The sequence below is a fragment of the Pinus tabuliformis genome, chromosome X, assembly GCF_031772625.1.
Source record: "Pinus tabuliformis cultivar Carrire ecotype Pingquan chromosome X, CPIR1, whole genome shotgun sequence".
NCBI classification, from domain to species: Eukaryota; Viridiplantae; Streptophyta; class Pinopsida; order Pinales; family Pinaceae; genus Pinus; species Pinus tabuliformis.
In genome coordinates, this window is record NC_142308.1 from 454,845,834 (window position 1) to 454,861,487 (window position 15,654).

General features: G+C 37.8%; 1 protein-coding gene across 2 annotated transcripts in view; it reads left to right on the top strand.

The window, feature by feature from the left end:
* Positions 1 to 15,654, top strand: part of LOC149140557 (oxysterol-binding protein-related protein 1C-like) — a 64,348-nt gene that overhangs the window by 18,265 nt on the left and 30,429 nt on the right. For both annotated transcript variants that reach the window (XM_089447275.1, XM_089447274.1), the window contains one exon: positions 4,964 to 5,323. In XM_089447275.1, coding sequence (XP_089303401.1) covers positions 4,964 to 5,323 — 360 coding nt within the window. Of the gene's footprint in view, positions 1 to 4,963; positions 5,324 to 15,654 lie in introns of those variants that run through there.

The following is a 15,654-nucleotide window of genomic DNA, read 5'->3' on the forward strand; positions in this document are numbered from 1 at the left end:
AAATCATCTACATTAAATCCATAACTAGTTTTGATGGCAAAGAACTACATTGATATTGGAGAGGAAGCCTAATTCACCCAAAAATACTAGATCAACAACACATTGGCTTTTATCCTCATGGACAATGGCCCAAACTTGTAGCTTCCAACAATTCGTTGCCCTTAGCCATATCAACTTAAATGGGTTAAGAAATATGGGCAACCTACTCTCACCACTCTTCAGGTGCTCCATCTCATTTTACATTGGGCCCTTAAATGACATGGTGGATTGTGATGTGACTCCTCCAAGTTGTTTTGTTTCAATTGTGAGAGGGCCATATCATTTTTCCCATCATGTACAATATGATGGTTATTATTTCAACACCTATTGTTTTCACAAGGACTTTAAGACATACAAACTCAGTTGCACTTCTTCTATTGTCTCGCTTTTACTTTTTGGCAGATTGATTGTTAAACATGTCACTCTTTTTATATTCTTTATATGTAACTTCTCATCCCACCCTCCAATCCATGAGTGAGTGAGATATTCCTCATGGCTTATGAGTAGTATCAATTCACAATTGGATCACAAATAACAAACATGTCACAAGTGGGAATTCGACCTAGGTGGGGAGGATAACTATTTCTCCTCTCAACCACTCAAGTTATACCTGATTGATAGTCACTCTTAACATTTTTGTGTCATTGTGCATTTTTTCCAAAGTCAAGGAAGACAACAAAGGGAAGTTACCTCCCTATGATATATAGATTCATACACATGTTTGAAGAACCAAGGGTTTACCTCCCTTCATAACATATCACATTCCATTGAGTTGGTTCCTAGTTTTTCCTTACCCAATTTTCCTAAACACTGTACCTCTCCTAAGGAGAGTGTAATTTGCAAAAAATCACACAACGTTTGGAGGATGGAAAGACCAAGCCTAGCACATCCCCTTCTGGATATCTGTCCATGGTTTTTACTAGGAAGGAACAAAGAGAGTGGTGTCTTTGTTAAGATTACAAGGTTGTCAATAAGGTCATTTTTAAGAACCTCAAATCATTGCTCCTAATTGATAACCTTCTTAATCAATGCAAGGGGGGCAAGTATTTTACCAAGATGAAGCTTGCTTCCACCTATCAACAAGTGTGCATGGAACCTAATGATGTTTGGAATATAGCTTTCAAGACCAAGTTTGATCTCATGAAGTGGTTGGTCATGCCTTTTAGCCTTACTAATGCATTGCCATTTTCATGAGGATCGTCAATGATATCTTTAGGCTGCATCTCGATAAGTTTGTAGTGGTTTAATTTGATAATATTTTCATTTTTAGTGAGGTTTGGTCAAGACATTTGCAACATGTCCTCACTATTTTGGATCTCATCTTGCAACATAAATTCTAGACAGAAATGACAAATCCGTTTTTGGATAGACTTTTGTCCAATATATGGGCTTTGTGTTCAACAATGGTTCACATAGATCCTGCCAAAGCTAAGGGTTTGAAGCATTGATCCACCCTTAAATACCATTAGTGATTTCAAGAGTTTCTTGGGGAGATTAATTTCAATAGGAAATACATGTGCCATTACTCCCACACTAGCAATTGGAATACTACTTATTGGATTCATGAAGTAGAACATACATTTCAAATGTTGAAAGATGCTCTCTATCTAGACTCTATCCAGTTTCTTTTGATACCTAGTCTAGACCAGAGATATCTTTTCCTCTACATGCAGGAGGTCCTCGAACTTTGTACGCACATTAGCCTTCTCCTAGACCTAATCGTGTTTAGTGGATTGCTACTTTCTTTATGGTGGTCCCATCAACTAGAGGCACAAAGAGATAGACTGATAGCAACAACAATAGTGCAAGCTTGAGGGACCATTACCCTTCCCCGGAGACCTCAATGACATCATCTTGGCAGTTCCCTTACTAACAAGCAGATGAGATCACCTAGACATTACTAGTGGATTACTTCTTTTAGGTAGCAACATAGTAGTGGGTTCAACTCTCCCCCCAAATCTTCCTTAGGGAACTATTCTATTTTGAGTTTCCTCCAATCATTAGATGTTAGGACTCAGGGGAGAGAGATCTAGAGCTCCATGAGCTTGTCCATGGATCCTTTCCCTCTGCACATCTCCCTCCCAATGTGGTGGCCTACATATGGAGTCAAGGATTCTCGAAGTTTTATCGTATAGACTTCATGTCTTACTTTCCTTCTTGTTCTTTATATAGGAGACATTTTGGTTCTCATGCTTTGCATCAACATCATTGTACTGAATAGTCCCATTGACTTACCTTTGTGGTTATTTGTCGGACATTAATATAATTATCTTATCTTATCTACTTTGCACTAGTGCTTTCTCTCATGACTTGTAGTAACCTTTTGAGATCGACATAGATGCGTCTAAGTATGCCATAGCCACTATTCTCAAGTAGGGAAGACATTCAATGACATATGATTTAGAGATCTTGTCCCAAACCAAACTCAACTACAGCACTTACAACAAGAAATTTTATGCAGCAGTCCAAGCATTCAAGCAATGGCAATACTAGATCCTTGGTAATGAAACTTTTCTTACACACTAATTATCAAACCCTTCTATTTTTGAATTCCTAGACTGAAATTTAGGAGCTAAGGCATATAAAATGGGCTTCATACCTTCATAAGCAAGATAGCTGAAATAATGTGGTTGATCTCCTAAGAATACCCGCTTCCAAGGTCCTCTCAATCTTTAGATCTAAGATGTGTAATGTATGAGGATTGGAAATCACAATATGCTGTAGACACTTACTTTGGTCTTGGCATGACAGGCATCTAGCAGCCCATTGTGTTTGATTAGATCCCCTTCCTAGACTACACTCTCTATGATGACTTTCTTTATAAGTTGAATCCCATGTGTGTTCTAGTTGGATCAACTGTGTTCAAGTTGGATAAAATCACCTTCTTATCAAATAAGCTCACTCTTCATTCTACGGAGGACATTTGATGTGCATAAAACTTTGTTGCACATGTAGAGTTACTTCTTTTAGCCTTCCATGTGGAGACAAGTGGAAGATTACATTCGAAGATGTTTGCATTGTCACCAAAATAATATTGGCCTTCCATGTAAAGCCAAGTGGAAGATTATATCTAATGATATTCACATTGTAACTGAAACAACCGTGCCAACATGGAGCTTAGGTTTTACCAACCTTAACCAATTCCCTCTAGGCCTTGGGAATCCATCCATGGATTTTATTGGTGGTCTACCAACCAAGCAGCAGAAACGATTTTGGCCTTCCATGTGGAGAAAAGTGGAAGATTATATCTAAAGACGTTCACGTTGTAACTGAAACAACCCTGCCAACATTAAGCACAGGTTTTACCAACCTTAGCCAATTCCCTCTATACGTACATTCATGGATTTTATTAGTAGTCTACTAACTAAGCAGAAACATGTTTGCATCTTTATGGTAGTATGCCGATTTTCAAAATAGCAATTTTCATACCATTTAACAAAACCATTGATGTTCCTACAAGTGTAACACTTTTCTTCCAACGTGTTTGGATTGATTTTGGATCACCATTGACCATTACTTTTTATTTTGACTCCTTTTAGAGTCACTTTTGGAAATCTCTGTGGAAACTTTTAGGCCATCAACTTTCGTCTCTACTGCATTTCATCCACAAATGGCCAAATGGAGGTAGCCTTGGTTCATGATCTTCTCATCTACTATAAACAGAACCAGCAATAGGGTTGGTACTTGCTATTGTTGTAGCACGGCTACAACAAAGCCACTCATGTCTCTACAGTGCAGTCTTCTTTTCTAGTGATCCGCATTCTAGTGAGCAAGTCTAATATTTCTCAATGCTTTTAAACTATGGATTCTTTTAGTGACTATATCACAAGCTGTGTGTGTATGCTTAGTGCAATTTGTTTTACTCAAAAAATGAAAACAATAACTACAGACTCATTGAAGATAGAACAACAACCACAACAAGACATGGGGCACCAAAATCTTTTTAATTTTTGGGCAATATACTCCAAGTTCAATTAAGTGAGTCTCTTGATAATTGAGTGCTTACCACTAAGACATTTCTCTACAGCCTTCTGAATTACAGAGTTGCACTACAACATTTACACTCTTGGCTACATAGTTAATCCTTCCTCAAAATATGGCTGTCCTCATCTCCTGCTCTGTGAACTTTAGCTTCAATATACCCAATTGATCCCCTTTATTTGTGACAATTCTTCCTTTTAATTCTACTCTGCAGGATTCAGTTACTATTGGCTCTTGGTAGTTGAACTGATTTGTTTCTCCAGTCATTGGGTCTGATTAGGATATGCAGCTTTTCTTGAAACTACTAATGAATGAACCTTATATACAAGCTGTTGGTGAGACGCCTCAGCACTTATGTGGGAGCTCAACCCATGCCTTGCTTAGGGAGCTAATGCCTGCCTTCCTCTCAGATTTTCCTCGTTGGGGTCAACGCATGCCTTGCTTAGGGAGCCAATGCCTTCCTTCCTCCTTGGATTTTCCTTGTTAGAGTTTGTACGTATACCCTGTCAGGGGAAAGTTTGGTCACATTTCCTTGGCATGTCTTCCCTTCTCTTCCTTGGGTTTGGCTTCCGGGTTTTTTAGACCTTCCTATGGAGCAGCAAAATCCTGGTCTCAAATGTTAGGCTCCCTTTCGTCTTTGCATCAGGTTTTTCGCTGCTTCCCAAGTTTTCTGAATATGCATACATTGGAAAATTTATCGATGGATGTTAATGCAGCTTGTTATATTGACTTTCTCTTTGGATTCAACTTGGCACGTTCTCGTGAATTTGTGATTTTTTGTATATAATATATTTGAAAGGAAAATGCAGTAATTATGTTGCAGTAGAATCTTTACTGTCTGTAAAAATCTAAATATGCTATGCTAATTGTAAGATAAGTTTTGAGAAGCATACAATTACCTCCTTGATAAATATATTTTGTTGTTAATGGTGAATTTCTTCAGGTATCTTCTATTCGAGAGAGTAAATCAGATGACAAAAGATTCTCTATTTTCACTGGTACAAAGACTCTCCACTTGCGGACTGATGCTAGAGAAGACCGAGCAGCATGGATTGAGGCTTTGGTTGCTGCTAAAGATCAATTTCCTTGTATATCAACAAGCAGTAATTTTCTATTGCCCATTCAGGAGATATCTGTTTCAACTGAGAAGCTCAAATGTCGCTTACAGGAAGAGGGCTTGAATGAGGAAGTGATACGAGACTGTGAGGAGATTATGCTTTCAGAATTTTCTGAGTTGCAAAACCAGCTAAGGTTTCTTGAGCAAAAACGGTTCAATCTTCTTGACACTCTGAGGCAATTAGAGGTATCTATAATTTTCTGTTTTTTCTTAAGAGGAAAATGGATGTGCATTTCCACTGGTCTTTTAAATGGAAAATTGTTGATTTTCTTATACAATATCATTTTTTTGAATATATTGCCAACATATGAAGTTTAACATGAATAATCAGATTTTCTAGAAATGGACTGGAAAAGACTGAAAAATTACATTAGAAAAAGTCTGAACTTGTATTTCAAATGATTCTATATCAAATCATTAGGATCCAGTTTTCAGGAAGCTACACAATCGATATCTTTGCAGATTATGTTATTTCTGCATTTCTCTCTCTTTCTACCATTTCAGTGGATTCCAAAGGAATTTCATGTTTAAATTGTGCTCCTGATGCAAGCCCAAGTTGTAATAATGTTTTGGTAGACCACTATGTTCCTATTTAGCACCATGTTCTTTTTCAAAGTACAGATTACAAGAAGTATGTTGTAAGATATCTACGTTCTTTGAAATAAAAACGACTGCTAATATTTGACAGGCTCCACGCACATGCCTCAAGTCCCAACACTAATGCCCTCTCGTTTACTGAAGCATCATTTTATTCTTTACACTCTTTAAGATATTAAAATTTTCTATCTTCTTTTTGTATTTCAACCTATGAAAATTAATACTGAAGCATCTTATTTAACGCATTATGATGTCATTGTTTTAGGTGTTCTATTGGTTGTTTTGGTTACATGAGTGAGTTAACAGTGTTTAGTTCATTCTTTGTTTTCCATTGGATTCAGTTTTTTGTTTGAATTCCTTGTTCTGTTTATTAATCTTTACATTATGACAATTCGAAGGATATTATGAGATTTTTGTTTTTTTAATTAATCCAAATTTCATGATTGGGCTGAGAGGCGCTCTCCAGCCCAGTACAATAGAGATATTGTAATGTAATGTTTAACATTTTGACTAAGTCAAATACATAAAAAAATTAAGTTAAATAGAAGGATTAATGTAATGTAATGTAAACCTTTTAAATCGGGCAAAATAAAATAACAAAATAAATATAACCCTATAAAAATAAAATAATAATAAAATTAAAAATGGCCCATGGTATTGAGAACCCATGGTATTCATGTGGAATATAGCCTATTTAAAGCGGGAAATTAAACCAGTCTAGATCCATCATAACTCTGGATCTACCAAGCGCCAAGAGGGATCAAATCTCTTGAAATAAAAACCTCTTTTAGAGTGAAAAGAGATTTGATCCCTCTTAGTGCTTGGTAGATCCGGAGTTAAGATGGATCTAGGCTGGTATTCCAATGTTTCCAAGGAAATTTATGAGGCCTGTTTTTTTCCAAATTTCACAATATTCAACATTGGAATAATGAGGTCTATAAAATATCAAGTTTGACTAAAGTGTGCAGAATGATTTTTTCAAATTTAGAATCATATTATGAAACTGAGCCCCTGGTTGACAAATTTAGATCTACTGATGGCTGTGAAAATCAGTCTATTGTAAAACGTGAATCTCACAGTACTTCAGAAGTTCTCTAAGGGACTGAAATGGTTCTTTCCTTTTGGACGTTCATACAGGTTATTGAACGCCTTTTAATTCCACCTAATTCTATAAGGTGCTTTCGGGGGCCGAGATCTGTATAGTCGTCTGCAGATTTACATCTCTTTTGTAAACTGCAACATCAATTTTTAGTCTTATGTTGTAACTTCAACTTTATTTTTTAGTCTTCCGCCTTTTCCAGAGAAACACTGCTATAATGTCTTGAAGAAAATAGTAAGTTTTTGTTTAAAAAGTGTTCTTTGGGTGTAGGTGCATACAACTTTCTATACGTTTCCAAAAGAAAAATGTGCATCTTTTCAGGATCTATCAGGATTCAGGACTATTGGCACATAGAATAATAATAAACAAGAGGACATCAATTTGGTTTTCAGGTTTAAAACGTGAGATTATATCGGAGTTTCCTTTCTTTTTCTTACAGATGTTTTAGATACGTAATTAAATGAATATTCAAACTCTTGCTTGGATTAAAATTTGAGTGTTGAATTGTTTCTTTGGGGATATTGGGACCTGAATTTTCTTGATTCTTCATCTTCTCTTTGAAAGGATTTGATGGGTTTTTAACCTCCATTGGAGTCTTTTGCAAAGGTTGGTTCATCAGGCGTTGTAGGGTTAATTACAACATTGGTACAATCCCTGTTGTCAGTTTTAAAATTTCAAGTTGTTTCTTAACTCTGGAGTCTGAACTGAATCTGTGTCATTGCTTTCTTTTTGTTTTGCCAAGCCCCGGAATGTACTACAAGACTACAACTCAAAGTACTCTGAAAAGACCGATGCATGAAAGGGGCTTGGGTTTTCCAACCTGACAATATGAGTAGGGGGTTGTTTGCTTAGACTGTTGATCTTCCCTTCGATTTTGCTATGCAGGCATGATTTTCTCCACAGGTGATTCCTAGGAGCATATTTTCAGTTGAAAGGATATTTTCATATTTTATTGGTTTCTCCTATCTATAAAATAATAATAATCCAACAGCTGCAGGTGGCTGGCATTGGCAATGGTTTACTTAGATCATAATCCAGGCCTAATATTGGGCACAAGAGATTGGTTCTTGTTGTTGTTATTTTCAAAGACATCAAACAAGAACCTAGAGATTTGCCCACTCGTGAAAAGACTGATTCATTCCAAAATTTTAGGGATCACCTAGGAAACCTTACTCATAAGAGAGTTGTAGAGGGTGATACTTCCAGGTCTTAAAGCCAAATAATGAATAGGCCAATTTGTGCCATCATCCATGGACCTCCTTAAAAAATTGTCTGTGTCTTTTGTTCAAGAAGGTATAACCTCATGGAAGGATTCTAATGAACCAAGTTTTTTCAAGCTCTTGTGCCAATGTAATGGACAAGAGTTTATATACACAAAAATATCCAACGTATAAATGAAAGATAGTTGAAAAAGGATAATAATTATAACTTATATAATTAATAAATGAATGACTGAGATATTATTACAATGGGCCTTGTGAAGGTATTCTTACATACATTGACTAATCACAAAGGTGAACGGTTGTCCCTTAAGTTTATTACTGTATTTTATATTCATTACAGAGTCTTCTAACTACACCATTCTGAATCTACCAGCTAACCTTCATTTTGCTATCATCTGAGCTGATGGCCAAATGTTAATGAATTGACAGATTAAAGTTGTCCTTAATATACTCTGAAAGTGACTTTTATGGGGTCTTTGGTTAACAATTAGAGGGGCTTTAGCTGGTTTAAACCGTATTGCTTTTGGGAGCTGTTTGGCAGCTTTTTATGACCTCTTCTTCTTCAACAAGGATGGCAAGGATTCAACTTGAAAAACCTGATGATTGCTTGCAAACCCTTGTGGCAACCATGATTATAACTGAAATTCATGACTTGAAGTATGGGCTAGAAAAGCTGAGCTAATGCATAGCACTGAAAAATCTAGAAACTGAATGTTGAATTGTCGAACAGAACAGAAACAAAAATGACTTCCAATGAGTGGGGACAAAGCGATGGGAAAAATGGGGTTACTAAGGGAATCTTTGAGCTGTCAAAGAGAGCATCTAAACACATTCAGGGCCATGCAAACAATTACTGTTGAATGAGAAAATCCATTTCCACAATTCAACTTTAACACTGGAACATAAGGAAGCAATTGCTCCAGATGCTGAGGAGTGTGGCATGACTACTATGTGCATGCTCCCTTCAGAATTGCTGGGAGGACCGGTTATGGTATCTACTACTGACCCTAGCATCATTCCTACTTTTTGTTCCAAGATAACTCAAAACTAGATGTATCTTTTATTTCCACAGTTAATATCTTTTACTTGTAGACTACAACCTCAACTTTAACTGTTCTATTGTAAACTGTAACTTTATATTTTTTTTCTTCGTCCTTTTCCATAGAAACACTAGTATCTATCTTTTGTAATGCGAACACATGTTATATTTCGTTAAATTTGTTGCTAAGCTTCCATTGTTTTACCATTCAATTTGCTACCAAATTTTTTCTGCTACTTAGAGCTCTCACCATCTCCACTCATAGTTGTTCCACTTTTTCACTACCAAAATTGCTCCTTTATGTGCAAATATCCTTTTTTTAACTACTATGTCGCAAAAAGCTGCCCAATTTCCTCTGTCAAAGTGCTCTACATCGTCATCAAAGTTGTTGGACATTATCTATGAAGAGTTGGAGAACCAACATAACATCTCCCTCTATGGATATTGGCTACAGTTGGAAGAATCATGCATGAAGAGCTGGTAGCATCATATCATCTACTTCAAGGGATCCCGGTTGCACTTGGAAGAATCATCTAGTATCACATACTCAAGGAATCAAGTGAAATCAACATCATGGGTACAAGAACTATAAGAGTATTGTGGACCATATTCAATGTCAAAGCCATCAAAGTACTTCACACAAAATGTCTTCCTAGCTTATAACTGTGCACAGGTTACCATAGTTAGGTATGGGAGGGTTATCACATGACCATATTAGGGGCTTCCAATGCTAAAATGGGAGGAACAATGCCTAGGTCAACCCTTTCAAATGATCGATGCAAGTGATAGGTGTTATGGCATGGGGCTTACTCTATGAAAGGTGTCATAGTCTTACACTATGTTATGTAAAACCATTGTCCATAAGCACCTTTGTAGAGGGAGTGCTCAACTGCTTGAGTTACCTTCCCTCATCTTTGTTTCACAAAAACTCCATATTTTTATTTTTCTTCATATGATATGGCTTGTTTAGCAAGCTTCAGTGATTTATAAAGTAATAATTATGAGCTTCATTGACTTATCAAGTAATAATGATGATATAATCTCTCTTTAACGACAGGCAATTTATCACTTCATTGGGGTCGGGATGTTCATTGTGAGTTCCTTTTACTTTGATAGGTGTGATTTGCATTGATAATTGTCAGGGATGAGTGGCTATATAAGAAGGGGTAGAGGTCAAGCTATAATTAGCTTTTGATTGCCTTACATCCCTTGTCATTCTTTTGCATTTTGACATTTGGCTCATGCTTTTTCTTCTCTTACAGTTGCATCAACCTCATATATTTCCAAACCCTTATTCTCATAGGACGAGAGCAATAGGGAATTGGTACGAGCAATTGGAATGACCAATCAAAAGATGGGATAACGAAATTAGGGGAATGATGATAAGCGTCAAATATGAACAACGTAGAGCACTTCCATCATCAGAGCCTCCTATTTGTGCCCCTCGTAGACATTGAAAGAACACACTAGACTAGGGGCAATTTATAACCACCATGGTGAAGTAAGGGGACAAGTACACAACCACGAACAATGTATAATCCAATTTCATCATGTGATCCATACTAGAATGCCTTAAACATTAAATGAAGTAGTTGAATGCAAAAAATGGTTAATGTACTTCATAGTAGATGACCCCACCTTCATTAGATGTGTAGGCTACACTAATGAATGTGCTGACCATACAATGTGTGACATGCATTTGAGGATGGCTATCTATGGATCATGGTAGGGGTTGGTTGGCAAGCTACATCATAGAAGAAAACATTTCTCCTAGGGTTACTCATGTATGAGTTTGGGTAATAGGGCCAGATCCTATTGCAACAATGAGGTAGATTTCCATTGTCACCTCAATAATCTTCCTTCTGCTCTTTTGTGGAATTTCACCACAAGAGAGGCTTCCTAGTGACTTAAAAGGATGTTCTACTATTCTAGGCTATAGGGTTCAAGGTGATGAAAGCATATGCTAGATGGAGATACTCAATGATTGACATAGGCTCAATACTTCTTAATAAGGAATAGCATTTCATGCATCTAAACTAGCGAAGGCTTATATGACCTAGGGTTTCTTGATATGTAGCAATAAAGGAGTACTTAGGCACATATGAGTCAAAGAAAGGATTTACTAAAAATAAGGTCAACAAAATGATATAGCAAACCATCAAGATAATTCTAAAATTGAAGCTAGAGTAGGATTAGGGTTTCCAATACACAATGTTGTCTAGAGAAAGATGATGTCATCCCTCCAAGGGGAAGTTTTACCATGAAAAAGGTTAGATTTTGAGTTTAAAAGTATTACCAAGATAAACTTATGTTTTTGCACCAAAAATACTCAACCACAAATGCCCTAGACTAATTCGCCCCTTGGAAAAACCCTAGCAATTTGCCTTGAAAGGCTTAGAAAAATAGAAAGGAAGGAACATATTTGGTTTTTCAAGGTTTTTGATCAACAAAAAGCTTGCCAATGCCTAATCCTAATTGGATGATGGAGTCTTTAGGGAAATTTCAAGAGATACAAGACAAATGCTTGGAGTAAGGTGGGAAAATCTTGTTTCCACATAAATAAACCCTAACTATCTTTTTTGTGTGAGGAGAAATTGAATAGTAAATGCACACTAGGAGTTTTCCTATGGATTTCAAGGAAGAAATATTCTACATGCAATGATTAACCAAGATTCTCCATAAATAATTTGTGTTTAGACATGGATCAAGGAAAACCCTAGCAATATTTCAATTACATGTAAAACAATGAAAAATCTGCAATAAATTTACAATGGTTCCATCAAAAGACCTTTTGTCAATCCCAAAAAGACATCTCCAAGACATAAGCCAATGTCCAATAGCAAAAAGTTCCAAAATATCACATCTCAAGTAGCAAGTTACTGATCCAAAATGGATCTTGAATAGACTTCTAAGTCTAAAGTGTTCATCATAGAGGAAAATGAAAGTCCAAGGATGTTCTTGGAAATAGGCCCATTGCGTAGATCTTTTCGTTCTGAATCTACTGCAATTTGAATGGGCTAAAATGGACTTCAGATGAAGAAGTTATTGCAAAAATAAGTTTGCCTTTGTCCTTTGAAAAGGAGGCCAATTCTTATATAAATGGGACTTAAAGGGAAAATGTGTTTTTAAACATAAAAACCCTTAGAACCCATCGCATCGCATTCCTTTATCTCATCGCAATAAACTAAGGCTGAAGGACTTAAAACAGGCGCAAAGGCCTTCAGTAGACCTGATGGATTTATAAATCAAACAGGAAAACCTTTTGAGTTCCGGAAGAAGGGCAGTAAGCGGGATTTCGAGCGGGCCTCAAGTGGTAAGCGGTATTGGACGGGCTTCGCCCGAATCCATACATTGGCCGATGCGTGGCATGGCGGAGGAGAGAGGAAATCGCTTTTTCGGGCGGTTAATCCCTGTGCAAGTTACGCGCGCGAAACAGACTATCAGCCGTTGGATTAGTGGTCGTGGATCAACAGTCAGGATCTGATTGGCGGATCGGCGATTGGCATGACCAAAGGGAAGACCCCCGGGGCCGTTGCGATAGCGATATGCAATATATCGATGTTCCGATGGGTCGATCGGCGATATCGGCGATCAACGATCGGTGAATCCCCGATACCAGGGCCAATGCACATTGCGATTGTGACTTGTGATACGCTGATAAAAAGGCGGACCCGATACGAATTATGGACGCGATTTCATAAGTTTTGAAATCCGGATTTTCAGATTTTCTGTGTATTATCTGTGTATTGGGTTTTTTGGCCATTACGCCATGCGATAGCGATAAGCAATATTTGGACGGACCCGATAGGTTTATAGGGTCGATTCCATAATATTTGAAGTTCGGGCTAAAGGCCCATGATGTGTTTTGCGTGCATTTCCTGTGTATTCCGTTATTTGGCTATTTCGGCCAGAGGAAGGCAAAATGACCGGGTTTTCCTACCCACCTATTCTTTTCCATTTGTAAACGGATTCTTGTGAGGAAATAGTCGGGTTCTTCAATGATGGAGGACTGTAACTGATGCATGATAAAAACACAGAGAGCACAAGTACTGAAGGTTGCCGAGGGAGCGGGAGGACTGGAAAAGGTCGTTGGAAGTTTGCTGAGAGTCGCTTGGAGGTCAAGCGGACTACAGAGGCATGCAGAGGCTAAGAGAGAGCTCAGAGAAGCCAGAGCCGAGAGCCAAGAGCCAGAGCGAGAGTAAGAGCCAGAGCCAGAGCCACGAGCCAGAGTCACGAGCCAGAGCCGAGAGCCAGAGCTAGAAAGCCTGAGAGCTTCAGAGCCAGAGATCCATTGTGTTCAGTGTAAACCAGTGGAGTTGAGCGTGGAGCTTGTAAAAGGACTTTGCCAAAATCCCAGAGAGCTTAGTCGAGTTTACTAGAGCTCAAGGAGACGTAGCCCAAGAGTTTTGGGTGAACTCCATATTATATTGCTGTTATGTGTTATCGCTTATTGCTGCATTGCATTTGCTGTTCTATTTACTGTTATATGTATTTTATATCAGCATAAGCAAGTGAACTTAAAGCACTAAATAGTTAAAAACAACCACAAGCATACACTTATTTCAAGCATTATTAATTCTGCAATTGGTTAATCATAATATCTTGGGAATATTTAAGCTTTGGAAGTGGGAGAGGTTCTTGTAAGCTTGACAAGAAGCCTTTCGTGCCCCATTTTCAGATAAGGTGGTATCAGAGCTTGAGATTGATTAACCCCACCTTCAAAGAAGGTTATATCAGAATGCTTGATTGACAGAGCAAAGATTGCTTGTCTGAAAGGTGTTTAAACAGTTAGAGGTTGATTGTATGCTTGTTTGCAGACTAACTATTGTTTGAGTTTGCAGAGGTGAAGGGAAAGCTATTGATAGCTCAGTCCAGGAAGGACAAGAAGGAAAAAGGGCTGAAGGCATTCTTCTTATCCCAAAGGACCTCAAGGCAATCCTTGAAGCACACGAGGTTTGTTGCAAAATGTTGCTTGAATAAGCTCTTTATTAGTATTGCTTGAAGTTTTTTTGTTCATTGGCATAATGAAAACTTCTACAAGTGAGTCCTCAAATTCTTCTTTCTTCAAACGAGCCTTTGATGAAGACATGAAGCAAGACTTGTCCACCATGATGGATATGGTGAGAAAAATGTACGAGGATGGAAGGAAGAGCAGCATACTTAGAGAGCAGTTGAATTCCATGGAGGAAGAGAAGCAGTTGCTTTCTAACAAATTGCAGGAAGTAGAGAGACAACTTCATATTGCAAATATGGATCTGGAAAGGATGCATGAGTTGGAGACACAACTCTTTGATGCAAAGGAAGCCTTGGTCAAGTATCAACTTGAAGAAGAGGTAAATAATTCCAGTTTGTCTTCGAATTCCTCTAAGAATGCTTATATTGGTTCTTTTGAAAAACATACAAGAGGCATAGGTTCCAAGCTAATGTCCAAGATGGGCTATGAAGGAAAAGGCTTGGGTAAACTTGCACAGGGTATTGTTGAGCCAGTAATGGTTGAGGAAAGGCCTAAGTATTTGGGTCTTGGTTATGGACAGTCTTATGGGGAGAGTTCCGAAGCTGCCATGAAGGCCATTGAAACAATTCCAAGAAGGAGTTTCATTTCAGGTCTTCTATCTCAACAGTGTGAAGATTGTATTAAGGAGGAATGCAATAGCTTTAAACATCATTTGCAGGATGCAGGTGTTCAGAAGCACACACTTGAACCAGAGAGTTGTGGAAACTCTAACAACCTTGAAGAGATTGATGGTGTTCCAAAGGGAGTCACTTCTTCATTTGATTCACCTCCTCATGAAGGCAATAAAGGTGAAAGAGAAAGGTATAAATCTGGTTCTTATCATATTCCTTTTGATTATGTTCAGCATGGTAAATTTCCATATAAGTATGGGAAAATAATTGCTTGTTCCTTTTGTGGTTTGGATAACCATAATGTTTCTAGATGTTGGAAGAGAATGGCCACATACAGGATGCTTTTGAAGGAAAGGAAGCAAGAAGCCAAAGGTCCATTGGACAAGGCAAATCATGCTGTTAAGAGGATGCACATGTGTTGCACTTACTGCCATAAGCAAGGGCATCTTGCTGAAAGATGTTGGACTCTGAATCCAACAATGCTTCCACAAAAGCTGAAGAAAGTGGAAAGAGAAGATGGCAAAAATGGAAAGGAAGTTTCCATGGATGATGTGTTTCAGGATGATTCACATGTTGATGCTAATGTGCAGACAAAGGAAAGACCTTTGAAATGGATTGGTAAGAAATGGCTAGAGTTCTTATCCAATTAAGATTGCATGTCTATTGATATAAGGCATCTGTTTGCATTTCTTTGTTAATGGAATGCAAGTTGCAGGATTTTACCAAGAAGGTGAATGGAAAAGTTGAGTAGGAGACTCACTTTATTGCTGCAACATTATATTTCATTTCAGCTTCGAAAGTACAATGTGCTTAAGCGAAAGTTGAAGGATGAAATGCATGCATAAGCTTGATGTGCATGAACATAGGGATGTTGATGATCTCCTTGTATTTGGACATGTATGTGTAATTAACTTGCAGGGTTGATTGCTTTGAC